We start from the raw sequence: 21,508 nt of genomic DNA, 5'->3' as shown, positions 1-21,508 counted from the left end.
CGACGTTGCTCTACCGTCTCGTAAAGCACCATTCGCCTGACTTGGTAACTAAATTACTTCGTTCCTCGTTCTCGTAGGATATCCGACGCAATCTTAGGCAAATTAAAAATGTTATAATACTTTGATTTAAAAAAAGAAAAGAAAAACGCAAAAACAAAATTCTAGATGCTAATCCAACAAATAATGCGAATTAAAGAATATATCGTTAGAATATAATCTAATCAAATAATCGATAATCTCGATATAATAATTATAATAAAATATCAAATAGATAAATTATTTTTTTATTGACAAAATTGTGAAATTGTTTTTCATGATTCGAACATCCTTATCGCAAAGAATTTGTATATATATATATATATAAGTATTTTACTTATATCTTCCTGAATTCCATGAGTAAGAAAAGAAAAAGTCGGTCGATTTGATTAGTCGATCGCAGAAACGAACCGCGAAAGAATTACGCAATTGAACGGCCGAATAACCGACCATGCCACGACAATGAGTTTTTCAGAAGTGCAATTATTTTTAGAAAGGAGTCATAATATTTCTAATAACGTCTCACTATGAAAAGTTTTACGTCGTGGAATCCGGTAACGTTTAAAAAAGCGGCCAAGTATTTCGAGATCTAGTACGGTCTAGTATGATTCATTATCATTATTTATCGCAAAGTATTATTTACGATGAATATAAACAAAATAATGTTTTATAATAATTGCGTACACTAATTTAAATAGTCTTAATCGTTCCCAATTATATTATAAAAATCGTTAAAATTCATGTTTTTTTAACATAAAAGTGTATGTGGATATAAATGTATTAAATTTAAAAAGTATTTATCGAATCGAAAAATATCGAAAACATTTAAGAATCGATATCACTCGACTTCTCTACTTCGTCGACAGATGGCGCCTAGATAGAATGAAACAGGCAAATGGCCGACACGTCAAAGAGTAATATTACGTTAGCGGGAAAAAGAATTTTTCGGCCTGTTGTTTTCTATATATCTTGACTTTCTGAAGCTTTTGTAAATAATAAATTTGTGGTATGATATCCGTAGATAGCAACGGCAAGCTTCAAGATGAGGTTAGTTCATTGTAAAATCGATCATGGTATCTATTACAAAAAAATTTTCTATTAAGGTTAAGTTGTTTATTTACTATCAAAAGTTTCTAATTTTTCGTAGAAATATAGATTTTAATGCGTCTTTTTATTTTCGTCTTGTACATAAATTGATATGAATTACTTAAATATTATAGGAAAGCACTAGTGAAAATGGATCGGACGAATATCCAAGAATACCTATTTCCTCGTTAGATAGACCTAAAGAATGGACTTATACTATGAGAAGATGCATGCAGGTATACAAGTTCTTATCTCTATAATGACGCATGTGAGTCTTTAAGATAATAAATAAAATTAATTTCTTGACAATATATTTTTAGAAAGTGGTACCTGGTTTATATCTCGGACCATACAGCGCTGCGAGCCGAGCCAAATTGCAATCTTTGATAGAACACGGCATCACTCATATAGTCTGCGTTAGACAAGATATAGAAGCACATTTTATACGGCCAAACTTTCCTGATAGATTCAAGTACATATTTATTTACATCGTTAAGATAATTAGACATGTATAAAGAAATATTTAAATATCGTAGGTATCTGGTCTTGAATATAGCCGATACTGCCACAGAAAATATAATTCAACATTTTCAAAGGGTTAAAGAATTTATAGACGAAGGTATAAATTCCGGTGGTCAAGTTCTAGTTCATGGTAATGCAGGGATATCGAGATCAGCCGCATTAGTTTTAGCATATGTAATGGAAACTTATGGACTTTCACAAACGTAAGCTGCCTAATATTGATGTATTTATCTGTCGTTAAAATTTCCTAAATATTTATTGATATTTTAGTCATGCATATGCCATAGTACAACAAAGGAGATTTTGCATAAATCCGAACGAAGGATTCATGGCACAATTAAGAGAGTACGAGCCTATATATCAAGCGCAAAAAACATTGAGGAATGGTCAACAGAGTTCTATAAGACAACGAAGCAAAAGAACGATTCATCAAATGGATACTGAACGAGTCGAAGATAGAACAAATGCAATGGATAGTTGATAGCGAGTAAAAATATGCCAAAGTTACCAAAAGACTTAATTTATATTAAAAAAGAATTTAAGGTAGTACATTATACCTTATCGTATTTCAGCTAACCACTGAAATATAGATTATTAAAAAGACATTAAATTCAAATGTACCAGTATTTAAGTGACTGGTTGTAACATATTTTGGATTTAAACAATAAAATGATCTATAATAATCTAAAAAAGATAAGAAAACAAAAGGAAACAGAAAAAAGACTTCGATAGAGCTATTTCTATAGCCAATATGTAAATTTAAACATTAAAATATACTCATTTCCATTAGTATGTAAATTGTATGTAATATTATCAGTTTTATAAAATGAACGCCGTGATATTCTACATATAACAATCTTTTATTTACTAAGCTTTTAAATACATCTTTACTACTGTCATCGATAAATCATAAAGAAATATAAATAATATTTTCGATGAACTTTTCTTACCAGTTTGTTAATTTTTACAAACTTTCATAACATACCAAGAAATACTTCCATATGCCAGATTTATAGGCATAATAAATATAGGCATAATAAACATTGACTAAGGATTATTTCATAATTTTAATGTTTATAAATCAATTATACTTATAATAATTACAGACCAATATCATTAAGAACATAATTAATTGAAAATAGTAAATAATTACAAGTAAAAATAATCATATTCACATATATGAGGTTTCTATTTAATTTTTACTGGTATTTTAACACAAATAATATCCTCTTTATTCTCATTTTGAAGTTCCCACTTAACTGTAACAGACAACTGTAAATAACGATAAAAAAAAATGTTAGAAATATTTAATTCTTATTATTTTCGTAGAAAAATAATTATTTATATTACCCTAGGATACTTTGGATCGACTGGTAAAACAGCTTTATAAGTATATTGAGTATCCTTTTTCAAAGGACACTGTATATTAGATTCAGAATTTGTACACACATTAGGATGTGGTAAAGGAAATGGTATTGGCACATCTGCAATTATACCATGAACAACTGCTTCTACTTCTGAAACATCCTGAGCTAAAAAAAAGCATATCGATACATATGATAATTTAATTTATAGAAAATTATATAAAAGAAAAGAGAAGTAATTTAACTTACATGGTATAAAGTCTATAATTAGACTTGCATTAGTATTTCGAACGAATTCACATGCTGCTTTGGAAGTATCACAATTAGAAACGGTAATTTTTGTGAAATGTCCAATCTTAGAACCTACAAAAAATAATTAAATAAGAAATCGAATAATACCATGATATTAACAGTTATAATAATGATCATATATGTATCACATGAACGAAAGATTACAATTATTAAAATACATAATCTACAATTATATAAAAATCACGTTTATAATAAAAAATTTTATCTGATAAACAATATGTTAGATTTACCAGAAATATAGAATTATACGAATTACGAATGCTTATGTAAAAAGAAAAAAAAAAAAAGTAGAAATAGAATCAATTTAATGATGGAGTAAAAACTAACAATCATTTTACGTATGAATTCTACGAGACGAAAAAAAAATTCAAAAAATATTGTAGAAAGAAAACAAAAATATCATAAACTGTATAAAATTGTCAGCAATTACTTTATTATTATAACAATTTTTTGTGAAAAGGACATTGTGAAAAGAACTCATTGGCTCGCATTTTATGATCAAAAGCATGAATCACGCATCAAAGTCAAATCAAAAGAAATAATTAATTACACGAACGAATAGTTACAAATAATACCTGCTACTTCAATGATATACTTTATTGTAATAGCATCGTAATAGTTATAATATTTGTAAAGTTTAATACAAGCAAATAAAATTTAATATTATAAAACATTTTTTGTGATCTTCTTTTTTTCTTTTTTTTTTACAATATAAGAAAAATTCAATTATATCATTAATTGCAAACTTTATTTCTTCTCTATTTATTGAAATTATTAATTTGAAAAGAAAGAGATTTGATATCATAAAAAATGAATTTTGAACGATAGAAAATGATTCGTACGTGTATTATCTCACGAAATGTGATATGACATATATAAAAGAAAGTGTCCTTTGACTCTACGATGGATGATAAAGTACGCCACGAATTAAATTTGTCGTTTCTTCCATGGTCAAAGACCTTGTTACAATATAGATTAATTGAACTTACAGACGAAAATTTTAACGATGTAAATAATAGAAAAACTGAGACTATAAATTAACTACAATCTAAATTGTTTCTCTAAAATAATAATCTCCTGACGACATATTATTTCGTTTAAATTTTACCGCTTAAAAAACAGCGCGTGACACATAACAACGACGATAAATACATCAAAGTTGATTAATATTAAATTCACATTAAACAAAAAAATCACGCAAGAAATACAAAACATCGTTTTAATAATAAAAAAGAAAAAAATTACTAAAAATAAATAAAAGGCTAACAATTTTTTTAGCATACTATAAACAGAAAAAGATAAAAATTGATATGTTTCTTACCACAATCCTGGAATTCAACAGCATAAGAAAGCTCAATGACACCAGAAACAAAAAGAAACGTACAGAGAAAGATCCAACGAATCATCTTGTTGTTGCTTCTTCGGCGTTCCCGCGCTGATTAATACTGATCGTTGAGAAAGACACAGAGTGATGGTACTTAGATATAGAAGAGGCCATGGGGGCGGGAAGACGTAGAGATGGAAGGAAAGTGAAGCGCCTCTGTAATGATTAGTTGCTTCTCGTCCACGACATGGGGAAATATATTACGACGGTGTTTACCCTTAACCTTTGTGACATTATCACCTAACCAATTTTTATGAGAAACTTACGAGTTTTTATTTTTTATTTTGTAAAAATTTCACCTCTAATTATATCACTCCAACGTAACTTCTTGTTTCTATTTTTGTTAAAAAAGAAAAAAATAATTTTACGAAGATAATACGTATTTCCTTATCAAATTACCATGAAATGTTATGTATTTCTTGTTTGTGTGTTGTGTGTGTATGTCTACACATAGAGAAAAAGAAGATAAAGATGACTTATGAATCAACATAACTATATATTATCTCTGTCATATATGAACATTGGATTATATACAAATGAGATAAGTAGGATAATGGTATTGTAACGATAATTGGTTTGGTTTCCTGCAGAGTATGCAAATAGATAAAATATTGGCGAATCATATTGATTCTTACAATTTCATACGAACATATCGATATATTACTATACAACGAATTATTTGTGTTTTTATAAGTTATATAGGTCTAGTGAAGATAAAAGAAACAGAAAATAAAATTAAAAATGTATTTCCCTAATGTTTCTCTTATAAGCATAAGATATTCAAATTAGCGCGGTAAAGTAACGTTGATGCCATCATGATGGCGCTTCGATACAACGTCATAAGTCGGAAATGACGTATCTACGACGTTCATCCACGTAGCTCATGATTATCTTGTAATCGTGTTGATTGACGTCAAATACGACACTTTGTATAACGTTCTCTGTTCGTGCACAACGTAAGTATTATAATAGAAGATATCTTTTTTATTTCTTATTAAATGTTACTCTTTCATATATATTTTAATTATCTATAATTTATCAAGAGAACGTTGATTTTTTGTAACCTAATATCTAGTACGTTTTATATTTCAGGTTAGATACATATAAAGTATATTTTGTTTTCATAAATCTTCATATAACTGTGGATGTTATTTCTTTCTTATTTTATGTCTATATTCATTAGTAAGTTTAGTTTAATATCAAAAAAGGTTTAATTTGATATAAAGATAAAACATTCAGTCAAGATTAGAACCTTAAAGTGTATTAAATATAGATACTTTGCTTATTTTATATTACGCTTAAACAATAGCTTTAATTTCGTTACAAATAGATTACATTTCCATATGTTTAAAGAAAATATATGTATTATGTATGAACTTAAAATTAACAAACAAGATAAATCAGTTATTTTGTAGCTATTAAAGTGTTATTTGTTTTCTATGATCCGCAGAAATTTTATTATCATGGATCAGGTTAAAAAACTAACAGAACCAGGACGCCAGTTCGCCAAAGACAGTATACGTCTTGTAAAAAGATGTACAAAACCAGATCGAAAAGGTATAAGAAATATGTCTGTAATATAAAGAAATAGAAGGATATTTTTCTTTAATGTATGTGTCTTCTTTTTATAGAGTTTCAAAAAATTGCAATCGCAACTGCCATCGGTTTTTGTATAATGGGTTTCATAGGATTTTTCGTGAAATTAATTCATATCCCTATCAATAATATCATTGTGTAAGTACTATCTAAATTTATTTTTTCAAAAGTTCTTTAAAATTTCAAAGCTAAACATTTATAATTGTTCACAGGGGTTCGTAAATTCGTACTATATAAAAAATATTGTTAAGCTATAATAAGTTCACCTGGTCTGTCCTCCGCTCCTATTTTAACTTAATTTATATAATATAATATTTGTTTATTAAATTTATCATGATTATAGAAATAAATACATAAGATGTGTATAATACAATGAGTTTTATAATAAAATAAGAAGAAATAATCGATCTTTTTTTATTGATGGTTTTTAAAAAAACAAAATATTAATATCCAAGGCACTTTTATTTAGAAAATTAATGATTTTCTCTATGTTTACAATATTAAATTTCTAAAGCCATTATGCTAATATTATGTTAGCATGTTATTTACAGTTTTTATTTTCGACAGAAAAATATCGTGCAAAAAAAGAACTATGAAAAAGGAAAAAAACACAAGTTTCGAGTGAGTTTAATATGAGTAAAAAGTAATCATAGAAAATTTTATCAAAAAAAAAAGCCTGGACATATAAAATTATTATAAAATAACGAATAATTTGCCCAGGATTATATCTTTTTTTGCAGAAATCTCTATAAACATTATATCATTTGCTAGAAATGATCAAATTAAATTTTGAACATTGACAACGTTCCAAAATCAAGGCACATGTTTTAACGAACAGTTTTATGTGCATTTTTACGTATTTCATAAAGGCAGTAATGCGTTTTTTATTTAGCTATAAAAACAGATGCCAAAAGTGTTACTGAAATAACTCGCATGTATGAATACTTATGCATCTAAGAAATACATTTGAAGGCATAAGAAGAAGTATTTCTTTTCGATATTAAACTATGATAATCACAAAAAAAGAAATAAATGTGTATAGACGAATAAAAAAATACTGTTTTTTGTTTGTTTTTTTTCCTTTTTTCAATATAAATTTAAAGATGCATTTGAATCTTATATATTAATCGTTCCTAAAATAATGATTTATTAGAAAAAAATAGACACCGATTAGATGTGAGATTATTAATCTTATAACATTTCTATTAAATTATTAAATACTCTCTTCAGGCAACTTAACAAAATTTAATATAATGATAAAAAGAAATATCTAAAGCACCAATGTGTGTAACTATATCGGTTCACTTATTTAAATATATTCTTATATCGTAGGTAATAAAATTTTGTGTAAGTAATCATCTCATACGTAATAACATAACGTAAGAAATAAATCTTCTCTTCGCTTCAATTAGAAGAAGCGTAGGAAGACTTTGTTTATCACTTAGATTACTTTGATTTTATGGCAGCAGCATTCTAACAAGAAGCATTTGATTTGTCTATTTTAAGCATATTTCTTAATAATCATAATGTTCTGCGCTAATAATTTAATTAACTTACGTTAATTGCAAGAACTCTTTAATATACCCAAGGTACGTTTCGTTATAAAGAATCACAAAGTATTTGCAAAAATATACACATAGAATGTATATAAGAAGAGTGTTTACGCATGCATGCGTATGCGAACGCGTGTGTACGTGTGTGTGTGAATAGTCAAAAGATCAATTTTTAACGTACCAAGGGAGGGTAACTACCCACAACTGAGGTATATCGTTAGGCACTTATTTTTGATTTTGTTAACAAATCTAACTATCTGTCATATAATAAAATGTACATCAATAATTAATTGTGCATGTATGCCTGTAGGTATAATATATATTTATATTAAATGTCATTAATTATATATTCATAGTAATTATAAGTATCCTGCAAGGGCCAATATCAACAAAAACACTTAACGTATATATCGGGTAAGCATTCTATTTTGTCAGCAAATAAACGAAAAATATCTTTTGATTGTTTGAAAATCGCATGCAGCACTATGTGCAATAAGCGAATCATTCTGCATAATTAAATAGCGTTTAAGATCGAATCTGTTTATTGTACGAATTACAATAAACAAGAATGTCACAGTACGGTTATTACGAAGGAATGTCTTCGAGCGTTCTCTATAGAACATTACGAGCATGTTAAAAAGAAACAAAAAAGAAAGAAAGAGAGAAAATGTAAATAAGAAAAGACAGGTGTATAAGAAAAATGGAAAATATAAAGCTAGAAAAAGAAGAAAGGAAAACAAAAAATTTTTCACATTTTACACAAATAATAAAATATTAACTTATAAGATAAGGACTTGTTACGGAAATGAGAGAAGATTAATTAAAATCTGCTCGATTAACCCTTAAATGCACAAATAATAAGACGTTAATCTTGTATATAATTTTTTCATAATTTCAAATAGGCAATATATCTTTTGTTTGAAAATAATCCAACAAAATAAATGCATTAAAGGGTTAAAAAGACATGATCAACAGAAATTCTTTAAGAAAAATTCCAAAACTAATCTAATCATTGTTCTTTATCATCTTTGTATGTGGAATGCATATGTAGTCTTTCCACTATTGATCAAGATCAAGCCGATTCATTGATATTCTTCTCTCAGAAAAACCGTAAAGAGAAAGTTAAAGCTAAACGGTGCAACCAGAATCGGTGGTTGGTACATAAGGACTTTCCTGTCGATAGAAATCACCTTCGTATTCCTCGATTTTGACAGGATAATCCGTGACACAGTTTTGAGGTTGATTCAAGGCTGGTGGTGGCTGAACGAAGTTATCCTGGTAACTTGGTAGATGTAATGGTTCGGCATATTGCTGATAAGAGGTATCCGTAGCACCACCTTGTTTCAAACAAGTTGGTCCATGTAAACTGAGCATATCGACCAATCTACGCCTTTGCATCTCCAGCTCCTGGATTTGTGATTTGAGGTCGTGATTTTGTGTTTCTAAGGTCTCAGATTCTTGCACCAGAATCACCGTCTTCTCACGTTTCTTCAGCCGACATTTGGTAGCTGCTATTTTGTTCCTCTCTCGTCTCCTCCGTCGTCTCTCCTCGTCCTCTGGTGTCAACTGTAAGACGTTTAGCGGAGACTGAGATGGGCGAAAGTTAGTAGAGAAAAGAAAAATCTCGCGTTTCGCGTATCTCTCTCTCTCTCTCTCTCTCTCTCTCTCTCTCTCTCTCTCTCTCTCTCTCTCTCTTTTTCTCTTTTTTGATGATGCTCGATGAGGTAGCGACTTACAGTCACGACTGTTTTTATCGTTTTAGCGAGCTAACAGTATGCGATTTTTGTTCTTACTCCACCCCGGTTGTTGTTGTTGTTGTTGTTGTTGTTGTTGCTCCCGTCGTCCTCCTCCTCGTCGTCTGCACTACCATCCTCTCTTTTAGTCCTCTTCTTCCCCTCGTCACCACTTCCGTTTGCTCGTCTCTTAGTTTGTAACGTCAACTTTAGGCCTATTAACAAACAAATTTGATATAATAAATATGTAATGTATTTATACTATTTCTCCCCTGTAGGTTGGGGATAAAATATATGCACAGTATTCCCTGGTTGTCGTAAAAGGTGACTAATAGGGGTTGAGTATTGGTTCGATAACCCAACCTCATAAAAACCCACTTGTTATTGAGAAAGAAAGTCAAACTGATTACTAGAACAAACTCCTGAACGAGGTTGAGAGTCCTCTGAACCGTAATGCCGATGTATGTATTTATGTATTTATGTATGTATATATGCATAAATTATATAAAAATTATATAATTTATAATAAAATAAGCGAACCTTCCTTGATAAGCTGACTACAAGTATGTTGAACACTTGGTGGACTGGGTTCACCACTGCTAGTCGAGTCGGTACGATCTCTGCTTTTCTCGTTGCCATAGTTCTCGAACGGATTGATCATGGAGATCAAGGAGTTTACGATTTCCGGTGTCCTCGGAGTGACCTCGGCCGCCGCGACACCAAGAAGACTCGCTGCAGCCGTTGGACTAGGATTCACATTCACGTTTAGATTGTACATGATCGATTTTCATCTAATCTGAAACAACAAATCGTCGATCATGATGTGTAAATATAGATCACTATGCGACTCTTTCCTGATAATAAAATTGCAAATAGCACATGCAAAATTTTTTAAAAGCAATTTTTGTGCATTTTTATAATATTTTAAATAAAAATTAGTAAATTATAACATTTAATAAAAATTCATAAATTATTAACATTTGAAAACGGTAAAAATAATTCGCGTCATAAATCGAGTAAAATTATTCCTATCATCTTCCGGCTTGGAAATTCCAGAAACGTTTGATAATGGAGCAACATCCTTGACTGCGGTTTTGGTAATTTTAAAGAGATCAAGTCGAGCCATCACTCTGTTTAAACAAAGTCAATATTCTTTGCTTCTCGAGTGTAAAAGAAAGAAAGAAAAATAATCGAAAGTCGTGCTTATTTCTTATCGATAAACACGAACTAATCGATTCTTAAATCACACGTTTTTGATTTTATTTCATTTTATTATGAGTTAAAGATTATATTCAAAGAGAAATTATTTTGTACTAACTTTTAACATTAAAATTGACAAATCTTAAGATCTATCAGAATGTTCAATAAGTAATACTACGTACACAATATTTTATTAGTACTGTATTAGTACAGTATTATTAACATAGTAAATATAATCTAACATATGTCATGTACATCTTCCAAACATGATATATAGGTCAGTAGGTAAATTTCTCGCTGGCAGAGAACCCTTTCTTGTATTTTTACAAGACACTCTTTCTGGAATCCCAAAGACGAGTTCGTCTCGAGGAAGACCTTTTTTATTTCGATTTTTTGTTTTTTTTTACTCGAACGACCCACGAGAAATAAGAAAAAAGTCAAAGTAAGAGCGGAGGAGGAACCGTAAATGGTGGAGAAGGAGCAAAAGGAGGTGCTGGTGGAGGTGGCGAAGGTAAAGGAGGAGGAGAGACGAAGAAGGAGAAGGAGAGTTGCAAGGGCATTAGGCTCCGAATACGGAACGATATAAAATTCTTACGAAACGTTCGCACGCATACACGAAGGAACCCAAGAAACTTGTAGTGAACGTCGTAAATGGATACACTCACAGAAAAAGAAACAGGAACTGAGAAAAGAGAAAGAAGAAGAAGGCTCTCTCTCTCTCTTTCTCTTTCTCTCTCTCTTTTGACCAACAACCACGAACTGAAGAGAATTTCTACGCTCAAAAACCAAAGATGCGACCTACGAAACGACTTTTCTTCGAGAAACTTATGAGATTTATCAATTGAAATAAAGGTCTGAATGTGTGTGCATCCGTGTGTGTGTTTGTGTGGCACGTCTAGAGATAGCAAGACTCCAATATTTTTTTTCAAAGGTATCAACCCAGAACTTTTCGAAAAGAAATTTTCTTGACAGCTATTGACAACCTTTTAGCCCGCCCACCCAAGTCGTCAATCTTTTCTTTTTTTTCTTTCTCTTTTTTATAAAGATACGAAAATATTTTTTTGTTATCTTTGTTACAGTAATAAAGAGTAGGAAAGGAAGCTTTTCTTTTAAATTTCTTTTTCTTCTTTTCATTTAAATTTCCAGCTCGATAAATAAGTTGATAAACAAAAGTTATTTTCAAAAAAGCAAGAAAATGAAAGATATCCTGTTGACCTAAAGAAGTCCTTCTAGAAATAATCAAAAAACTTGGAGAGATACGTTCGTTCAAAGGAACGAACAGGTGTCCGATCGAAGCTATTGCTGGCTCTGTTCGCCGTCAAACTTATAAATAGAAATCGTTTGATTTTGACGTACGGTCGGGACGCTTCGGTATTCGGGTGATCCCTTGACGAGAGCCTTCGAAGCGGAGCTTTCGATTGTATCAAATGACCACCTCGATACAACAACGAAAAATCTATTTTTTCTATATACAGAATGGGCCAAAATAATTTCTAGATAATTGCTAGATAATTTCTAAAATCAATTACTCTTATTAAATTATAAAATGTTACAGTAATCTCTCAAAAGAGAATTGTTCATATCTTAGTGGGAGATCTATCGATCGATCTTCGATGGTACATAACTGAGAAGAAATGAGTACACGGACTGTTGCTAACTTAGAAATTATAAATGCCGGCTGGCTTATTTTGCGCCAAGGTACGTCGGTACGTAGAAGAACGTAGGCGTCTAAGAATACACACGCACTTCCGACTCTCTTAGGCTCGTTTCTTCAAAATCGATCAGTTAGATCGATCAATGATCGAAGAAATAGATCTTTTTCGTTTAATTTCTATAACCCCATTTTTTTGTCTATCAAAGAAAGAAAATATATAAATTATGTAACGTCAAATTTATACTACAAATTTATTTCTAATCACTGTTACAGGCTCAGCTAAAAATATATAACTGATTTTTAAAAACAATTACTCTCTTCTAAGACTTTTTAGGCTTGTAGTGTTATAATGTGAAAAAGATAAAGTCTCAAAAAAGAGTAATTGATTTTTAAAATCAGCTAAAAGCTTTTGGGCCACTTTGTACAAATATTTATGATAAGAAAATGAAATATAATTTTGTAATTAATACTTTATTGTAAGCTATAAAGCATGAATTTATTATTTCAAATGACAAAGCAAAAATATTGTATATAACGAGATATACGAATTAATCTAAATATTACATTGGTTTCATTCGATTAGATTTGAATGTTTCTTTCAATGTGTTAGTAAAAGGGTTCATTTCGATGGAGCAAGCACGTTTCATCGTATCGATATCGGCGAAACTAAACACACGAGAGGGAGATATCGCTCGAGAGGCGATCTTTTAAAGAGAACTTCTCGGAACGACGACAAAACTCGGTCGCTCTTATAATACGCTCTTATAATAGAAAGCAAGTTGTAAATAATAATAAGAAGAATAATTATTTATATCTCATTGATATTAAATAAAAAATCTATACAATCTGAAAAAAGTTAACCTAAACAGTCTCAAAAAAAGTAATCTATTTTTAAAAATCATCTAGCAAATTTGTTTGTGCTCATCGAATAGTAATGATTAGAAACAATGTACTATGTATTATTTAGCAGCATATGCGATGATTCTCACCCTAAATCTTGTACTGCTAGTGAATAAAACTTGAGCGATAAAAAGGGGTGAGGGGAAAAGAGGAAATGTATAGAGAGAGAGAGAGAGAGAGAGAACTTGCGCAAGCGGTGACCATCTGGCAAGGAAGCTTTTATCGTGCTTTTTCGGCACGGTTGCCGACATAAACGTAGGCGTCCTAATTCCTACAAACATCGTGTCCCCATATCAAACGCCTTCGCAAAACTCCTCTCGTAGTTTTAACGAGAAGCGTCATGAGAAAAGCGACAGAATCGAAAACTTGTAATACTCGCCTTCTTTGTAATTTTTAAACTAAATCCACGCGTTTCTTTACGAGCAACGTTTTATCATAATGATAGCCACCATTGTGCGAATCAAAACGATTTTTATTTTCTCTTTCGAAATATACGAAAAAGATCGCGTAGGAAGTATATAAAAGTTGAATAAGTGAAAAGTCTTCGTAATTAAGTACTTTTATATGTTAGATTTTAGACCAATTAGAAAGTATACCATGTGTCTTTCTAAATATATTTCACATTTCAAAATAAAATGTGCACAATTTTCATCGATCACGTTAGAATTTAACGTTTTGAAAAACAACAATTTCTTTCTTTCTTTTTTCTTTTTTTTTCAAAACAGTACAGAAGAAACCAACTCAAAGAAAAAAAAAAGATACTAGTCGATTAATAAAGATTGATGCTTTCCAAGCCCGCATCATCCCTCCCTCCTTAGTTTGTGTTCCTTAATGAGTGAGAATTTTTTTGATGTTCTACCACTGCAAATTCGTAATTGGAGAACATAAGCGGGGTATATATTCTACACACACGCACGTTCAAGTACTTTACTGTTCATTAAGTTCTTTATAGGTATATATTCGAGACGAGTCGTATTTTAGGAAGTTAACGACCATAATGAGGACTTTCGAGGAACGTATGTAGTAGAACAAATAATTACAAAATGTCACGGTAGTAATGATAATGGTTTTAGATGTCCGAAATAATCGTCCGTGTGATTTTTCCTCTATATCACCAAGTAGAATCTTTTTATACGATGCTACTTTTGGTCTTAAAGAAACAGGACCAAGAAACAGGAGAAGAAAAAAGAGAAAATAATGGGAGAGGATACCGAAACTTTATTTGAGATTGTCTAGCCTGCTTTGAACAAAAATAAAACAATTTTGATATAGATATATACTTACAATAATCGCGGTTACTATGAACACGGAGTTTCCCACATTTATCGCACAAGTTATACATTAACCTTAACTATTTTTTTTCTTTCTTATATATATATTTTCTTTCTTATATATATATATATATATATGTATATATATATATATATATATATATATATATATATGTAAAAGCGGCATACTTCAAAGTAAAAAACCTTGAAAAACATTGTATACTCTTTAAATAATACGTATCAGTCAGTTTTCGTTGAAATGGATCGATTTATACACTCTCTTTACTTCCTAGTCCATGAGTAACAACGAATATTTGCGAAATGATAAAAACATAATCTTTGACTATTTTCTGTTAGTGCAGAACATTTTTAAACGTGTCATTTATTTAAAGAATTTCATTAATTTACTTTTAGGAAAAATATATTTGTTAGTTATATAAAATTCGGCAGAGCTAAAAAGATAAAAAAGGATTTTCAATCGACGTAAACTGAAAATTTATAATCGCCGAGCACGTGCGATCGTGCCTTAGGAATCTCAGGCGTGCACACACGAGAAGCAACATGAGATTACATAATCCAAGAGAAAACGTATATACATATGTACGTAGTACACGCGTGTACGACGGCACGTCGACGAGAAACTCGATTTAATTAATTTTTCGACAGGTTGTAAAACTTCATATATAATATCCTACCATATTTATAAAGAATAGTAAAGAAATCATTGTAAAAGTCCGCGACTTCATTATGAATTATACCTCCCCTTCTCTCTCTCTCTTTGATCTTCGACCGCCTTCAAAATATGAGTCGTCTCTCGTAGAATCATAATATTCACAAACAAAACATTGTACGCATTTGCCAATTCGCAATAGTATATCTCTGCTAGTACACGCGACTCGCTATCCCGTCAAATAAACAAGAAGAAAAGATTTCGAAGCTCTCGTCTAAATCTGCATCTTTCTTGGTTCGAAGAATTCGAAAACGCATACATGCATATAGATGTACATAGATATTAAGCAAACAGAATGTAAATGAACTCGTTAGTTACGAAATTTTCAAATCGTCTAGAATTAAGATTTTTCCTTTTGTAATTTTTTTTTTTTAATTCATAATAGAAGATCGAGATGTAAACAGACAAAAAAAAAACAAGTTTTGTAAACCTTATCAATTGTCAAAGTGGCGCGAAATTTGTAATACAAATAAAGGCGACGTTCTACTCGTACATCCGCACTCGTAGGCACATCCTTCGTTATGTAACACACATGCAAGCTTCGTGGTGCAGGATGAGATCGTAATTACGATAGTGTCATGTCGATAACGTTCTCGTGATAACGTATCGCACCTCGATATTAACGTTTACACGTTCTTTCTAATATGTAAGTCCGAAAGCGATCGAACGTGCACGTCCAATAAATCCGGTATTAGTATCTTTCTTTAACAGTATACGAGAAAGAGTCAGAGAGAGAGAGAGAGAGAGAGAGATGAAGTAAACTTACACACGCACACACCATCAATTGTACGTAATGCATTAACATTTTAAATTCAATCGGTATATTGATGCCCTTGAACAATAATGAACTCTCTCTTTCTTTCTCTCTCTCTCTCTCTCTCTCTCTCTTCCTTTCTATCTTACCTCTTACTCTTTCTCTCTTATTTAAGAAAAAGAGAGAGGACATGCGACTTTAAATTCAGTTATATCATCTTTCGTAGTCAGCTGTAAGAAGGCTATTCGTATCCTGGACGCCGATAAATCGGTAGTCACCTTTGCTCATGTCGTATGTGTTACATACGTAAGAACGTACCTTTCGCATTTTTTCTGCAATGAAGAAGAAAAAGAAGGGGAAGTTGAGTGCTCGTAGAAATTAAATCCGAATCGATTCGAGGGACGTACGCACCCGCTTCTCTTATGCTTTTATCTCTTTTCCTATCTTCATTGACCTTCCGCGAGAAGAAGATCGTGCTACATTCATATATATATATATATATATATATATATATATATACGCACACACATATAGTAGCATACATTTGTATATACGCCTCGTTATAATAGTTACGTTTCATTCGTTCGTTCTTAACCAATTAAAAACACGTATATCCTGCGCGACACTTGAAAACGACGCTGTCGCGACGCGCCATTCACGATCGATCGTTGGACGACGAAATGTCACTAAGTTCACGGCCGCGAAAAGGATCTATTCTACCGACGACAAATCTACCATTCCTATTGGCTCCGTCGATAAGACTAAAACCTTTTGATCGGATTATTTTGCCTTGAAAAGAAGAGAGAGATAAGATTATATATATGTATATTACTTTCATATAATATTGGGCATGTCCTACAAAAAACTAATCATTTGTTTTCTTTTTTCTTTTTTAATTACATTAATTTAGAGATTCTGCGTATTATTATTTTCTATTAGACCGTAAAGTACTGTCAAGAACGTACCGTTACTTTTAGAATAATTATCTTCGTTATATTCGAATATATTCATCATTCGAAATCTCCCTGTAAGTTCGATTTTTAAAAAACTGACTTACAATTAGAAACACGAACGCATTTACCATGCTCATCTAAACACCTCGCTCATCGTCGAAATAATACATAGAAAACTTCAAAGGCAAATGGACATTATCCATTCATATTCATGAATCTACTATTATGAACACCCTTCTCGTTTCTATTCTCATGAAAACTATACATCTTGCTGTCTCTGCTCGAAAATTGGATAGAAACAGGATACGAGGCCGCTTAAATAATTATCGAAACCTATTGTTGTATAGATCTCTTTTGTTTGCACGTGTTTCTACGGGTTCTTTTTTTTTGAATAAACTAGTTAGCTTTAAAAGTTAGCTTTGAAAAAAGCGCATATACGTGTTATTTATTGTACGGTTAAAATAATTAAAATGCATTTGCATTAATAGATAAAGAAAAAAATTAAGCAAAATCCATGTTTTTATTAGTAATGGCGCCAAAGATTAAAAAAGTTAGTATGATTAAAGAAATCATTTAATATTCATGAAACAATATTCATTTAACGGAAATATTAATATTTCTTCCTAATTGGTTCATTGTTTAAAATCACAACATCGACCTAGTATCGATCTATAAAACGCGTTTCCTAGATACCGATCACAAGATTTATTGCATGCATAACTGGAAAGTGGAGGGGAGAAGGAAAACACGTGCATCGTCGTTGAAGAAAAAAAAGAAGAAAAAAAAAAGGAAAAGAAAAAGAAATTTAGCATGCGAAGGAGGTTATATCCTACCTTCTTTCTGCTCGGTAGAAAAAAAAAAACATCAAAGTTGTGGTAGAAACGACGAGAGGATGATATCGACGACGATAAACGTCGACAAATAACGTCGGTGTTCTTTCGATATAGTAGACGCAAGAGAGAAAAAAACAAAAAAAAGAACAAACAAAACACACGTAAGAGACACTCTTTACGAAGGATACACGAAACGTCGGAGGGTGATAAAGAAAAGAGAAGAAAAAAAACGTGAAAGAAAAAGATTAGACGCGATTTAACGCACGCACGTACGCATGCACGCACGCACGTACGCACGCTCATACAAAACATCCGCCTATGTCGGCTGCCGGCGCACGACTGTGGATAATTCGCGCTCGCGACCGGCCTAGATATATGGAAGTTATTTTTAGCGAATGTTGTCACTTACCATAGTTTCTATTGGTCTGCGATGACGTCGTTGAGAACGGCCAAACATTGTGATTCGTCCGAATTGCGAATACGGCCGAGATCGCGAACGACACACGAAGTCAGTCGCGCATCGTCTTTGGGCGCGACTCGATTTTCTTCGCGCCTGAATCTGTCTTTCTTTTTCTTTCTCTTTCTCCTTCTTTCTGTTCCCCTTTTTCTCTTTTTCTCTTCGACTGAATCCTTTTTTCACCCTTTCTTTCGTTATATGATAACGATTTCTCTCTCCGCTCTTTGTCGTTTTTTTATTGACACGTCAGATGATTCTAGAATAAATAAGTTACCTCTTGATACCCGCTTCTAGATGCTAATAAATTACAGTAAGAGTGACTACTCGAGAAACACTTCACACTTAATCGTTAGAAATTCACTAGTGTCAAGGTTAATGGTAAATTTTGCTCGAAACAAAGATCCAGGAAAAATTAAATTAGTTTATATCTTTTTGATGGATAAATTGTCAATCAAATTTCAGGTGAATAAATATTATTTATGGATCATATTGATAATGATAATGAAAGGAGCATTAACACACCGTGCGGCATGCTGTGCTATTAATTTACGCGGAGCTTTCGAAAAGCCTTGAGGCTGAACGCCGTGCCTCTTTTCTGTTGTATGAAATCACGCTATTTCCACGGAGTAACTATTATATGAAAATTACATGCTAAAATTAATCATGGATAATTACCAAGGGACAAGCACGTAGATAAAAGATCTAATGAAAAAATAAAAAGAATTATAGGGGAAACTTGCGCTTTCTCGACATAATCTCGCTTTGATCCTACAGATGATGAAGATATGCAAAATGAGTGGAGTAATGGTAATGAACAATGCACGTGTTGAGTGCAGGATCGAATACATTTCACCGTCCTTAGTCATTAATATAACTGGCACTATACCTCTTGTAATTTAATATTTCTAATATCTCGTAAGAAAAGAAAGATTATAAATAATTTCATTGTTGTTTTTATAACTTAAATTTAATGGTTTGAAATTTATTATATTTTTCCTATACATTCTCATAAATCAAAATACAAAATATTGCCCATAAAAATGTAACATAGTATCAAAAAATAAATGATCTGAACTACGAAAAAATATACATAAATAATAAATTATAATATATCTTTAAATTATAAATGTTGATTTATTTTGTAAATTATGTATTCTCTTATAGTTATATACATATTCAGATTAAATTAAATTATGTACTGGCAAAATATTGGATGTCAGATAAAGTGACATCTGATGAGTTGCCATGGAATTAATGAAATATGATGATTTTCATGGTTAGGGAAAATGTTCAAAGATACTTTTAAATATTATAAAAGACGTAATCCATTGCCTGATTTAACAAATGTAATTGACTTTAATTATCCAGATATTATTAAAGTATGTATGTTTGATGCATTATATATTCTAATGTATATATATATATGTGTTTATATATACATACATATATATATATGTATATATATATATATATGTGTATTTATTTCTAGGTTAAAAACATTAAAACACATTTTACAAATGACACATATGAAAAGAAATTTGGGTTAAAGTGTTCCAAAGATTGGAAAATTTATGAGTTGTTAAATATTCCAGGTAAACTAATATCATTGAGTATTATTTTCTTTAATTTAACCTAATGTTTATTATTACTTGCAGGACTTATTTTCATTAAAAATCCATTTACAACAAGTGGACATCATTATTGGATCATAAAATGTTTGAAGGATTATTCAAGGAAACCAAATAAATTAAATTTAGATGCTCATAATGTTTTAATTGATGAAACTTGGTGGGACATATGTTTCAGGTAAAAAAAATACTCGTAATTATATTTTAAACAAATTATTTTTTTTCATTTTTTTTTGTAGATCTAATAATAATAATAGAGCAGAAAGTTTACTCCCAAAGTTAAGATGGGCAACACTGGGATACCATCACGATTGGGATACAAAAGTATATTCTGAAAATTCTAAAACGCCTATGCCTATTGAACTTATCGAATTAACACAGTTTCTGGCCAGGGTATTAAATTTTCCGGAATTTAAAGCAGAAGCAGCTATTATCAATTATTATCGAATGAATTCTACGTTAGCAGGACATACTGATTGTTCTGAACCAAACGTAGAAGCACCTCTTTTTTCTATTAGTTTTGGACAGACTGCTATATTTTTGATAGGTGGTCTTTCGCAAGAAAATCCAGCAGATGCTTTATTTTTACGAAGCGGTGATATAATAGTAATGACTGGTAAATCGCGTTTAAGATATCATGGAATACCTAAAATTTTATCATCCCAATTAGTTCCTTGGGATATGGATGAAACAGAGACTAATGAAAATGACTGGATTCATGCCAAAAAATACATATCTAAAGCTAGAATAAATATAAACGTAAGACAAGTATTAAAAGCTGGCCAATTGACTTTATCTTAAATTATAATAGCAAATGTTATACAGTGATGTAAAAAAGTTTATACGAAACTATGTATTCGTTTTACCTCTCAAACATAGCTATTACCGTAATAAAAACTTAATTTAAAGTCATTCAATAAAAACTTATATAATATATTATTTTAAGTCGCTGTCTTTGTCTTGTTCTATTACATTATGATAAAAAATAACAGAAATATTTAAAAAATCCCATGCTATTGATGCCATTCGTGTTAAAAAATATTGAGACTTTTTTGTATGGTCTTGCTTTGAATTTACCGATTCACTAGCATCTGCATAAATACGAATATTTGGAAGGCATGATGAAGAAACACTTGAAGTTAAATATGGTTTGAGTATTATATTAGTAGCATCACGTATTGCTGTGTTCAAAATAAAATTTTTTGAAATATCTGGAGCATGGATTATCATTTTTTTCCTTTTTTTAATTCACTGAAAATGACATTAATCTTCATTCTCTAACAAATCAAAACGTATATAAGATAATAGAAAATTCGTGTAATTACAAACCTTGTATAAATCGTTAAATGTTCAATGTTCTTTTTTCAATATGTCCATTTCATGAAAGCACGTTAAACTTTAATGAAATTGCTCTAATTATTAATCCATTAAAAAATTAATCAAATATTGTCATGCTTCAAACGTATGTTAAATTTTATGAATGACAAATGTATGACTTAGAAAAAAAAGATCTATTCATTCGTGTGAGTATTTCGTCGCATG

General features: G+C 30.9%; 5 protein-coding genes across 10 annotated transcripts; 3 read left to right on the top strand and 2 right to left on the bottom strand.

Annotated features, from left to right (window-relative positions):
• Nucleotides 1-926: 926 nt before the first annotated feature.
• On the top strand, nucleotides 927-2,434 carry LOC124428679 (serine/threonine/tyrosine-interacting protein-like). The gene is made up of 5 exons (XM_046973026.1): nucleotides 927-1,083; nucleotides 1,257-1,358; nucleotides 1,443-1,594; nucleotides 1,659-1,847; nucleotides 1,915-2,434. The coding sequence occupies exons 1-5, from the start codon at nucleotides 1,045-1,047 to the stop codon at nucleotides 2,123-2,125; spliced, it is 693 nt and encodes a 230-aa protein (XP_046828982.1). The 5' UTR covers nucleotides 927-1,044; the 3' UTR covers nucleotides 2,126-2,434.
• A 49-nt stretch (nucleotides 2,435-2,483) lies between these two features.
• Nucleotides 2,484-5,048, bottom strand: LOC124428680 (NPC intracellular cholesterol transporter 2 homolog a-like). The gene is made up of 4 exons (XM_046973027.1): nucleotides 4,642-5,048; nucleotides 3,258-3,371; nucleotides 2,995-3,176; nucleotides 2,484-2,916 (listed from the first exon to the last, which is right to left on the bottom strand). Exons 1-4 carry the CDS (start codon nucleotides 4,724-4,726, stop codon nucleotides 2,833-2,835), a joined length of 465 nt encoding a protein of 154 aa, XP_046828983.1. The 5' UTR covers nucleotides 4,727-5,048; the 3' UTR covers nucleotides 2,484-2,832.
• Nucleotides 5,049-5,522: 474 nt separating this feature from the next.
• LOC124428681 (protein transport protein Sec61 subunit gamma) lies at nucleotides 5,523-6,982 on the top strand. Its single transcript, XM_046973028.1, has 4 exons — nucleotides 5,523-5,660; nucleotides 6,155-6,261; nucleotides 6,336-6,438; nucleotides 6,513-6,982. The coding sequence occupies exons 2-4, from the start codon at nucleotides 6,168-6,170 to the stop codon at nucleotides 6,520-6,522; spliced, it is 207 nt and encodes a 68-aa protein (XP_046828984.1). The 5' UTR covers nucleotides 5,523-5,660; nucleotides 6,155-6,167; the 3' UTR covers nucleotides 6,523-6,982.
• An 876-nt stretch (nucleotides 6,983-7,858) lies between these two features.
• On the bottom strand, nucleotides 7,859-18,234 carry LOC124428828 (activating transcription factor 3). Of its 3 annotated transcripts, none has more exons than XM_046973363.1 (4): nucleotides 17,882-18,234; nucleotides 10,127-10,382; nucleotides 9,647-9,801; nucleotides 7,859-9,419 (listed from the first exon to the last, which is right to left on the bottom strand). In XM_046973363.1, the coding sequence occupies exons 2-4, from the start codon at nucleotides 10,362-10,364 to the stop codon at nucleotides 8,982-8,984; spliced, it is 831 nt and encodes a 276-aa protein (XP_046829319.1). In that variant the 5' UTR covers nucleotides 10,365-10,382; nucleotides 17,882-18,234; the 3' UTR covers nucleotides 7,859-8,981. The 3 variants fall into 3 exon arrangements, with proteins under 3 accessions (XP_046829319.1, XP_046829320.1, XP_046829321.1); XM_046973364.1 differs by lacking the exon at nucleotides 17,882-18,234 and adding an exon at nucleotides 16,414-16,562; XM_046973365.1 differs by lacking the exon at nucleotides 17,882-18,234 and adding an exon at nucleotides 15,772-15,790.
• On the top strand, nucleotides 15,914-21,182 carry LOC124428826 (nucleic acid dioxygenase ALKBH1). Of its 4 annotated transcripts, none has more exons than XM_046973359.1 (5): nucleotides 15,914-16,029; nucleotides 18,801-19,145; nucleotides 19,828-19,930; nucleotides 19,994-20,144; nucleotides 20,206-21,182. In XM_046973359.1, exons 2-5 carry the CDS (start codon nucleotides 19,113-19,115, stop codon nucleotides 20,765-20,767), a joined length of 849 nt encoding a protein of 282 aa, XP_046829315.1. In that variant the 5' UTR covers nucleotides 15,914-16,029; nucleotides 18,801-19,112; the 3' UTR covers nucleotides 20,768-21,182. The 4 variants fall into 4 exon arrangements, with proteins under 4 accessions (XP_046829315.1, XP_046829313.1, XP_046829311.1 ...); XM_046973357.1 differs by lacking the exon at nucleotides 15,914-16,029 and adding an exon at nucleotides 18,323-18,716; XM_046973355.1 differs by lacking the exons at nucleotides 15,914-16,029; nucleotides 18,801-19,145 and adding an exon at nucleotides 19,565-19,717.
• Nucleotides 21,183-21,508: the final 326 nt, after the last annotated feature.

The sequence above is a fragment of the Vespa crabro genome, chromosome 13, assembly GCF_910589235.1.
Source record: "Vespa crabro chromosome 13, iyVesCrab1.2, whole genome shotgun sequence".
NCBI lineage: Eukaryota > Metazoa > Arthropoda > Insecta > Hymenoptera > Vespidae > Vespa > Vespa crabro.
This window is presented reverse-complemented; position numbering and strand designations above follow the sequence as displayed.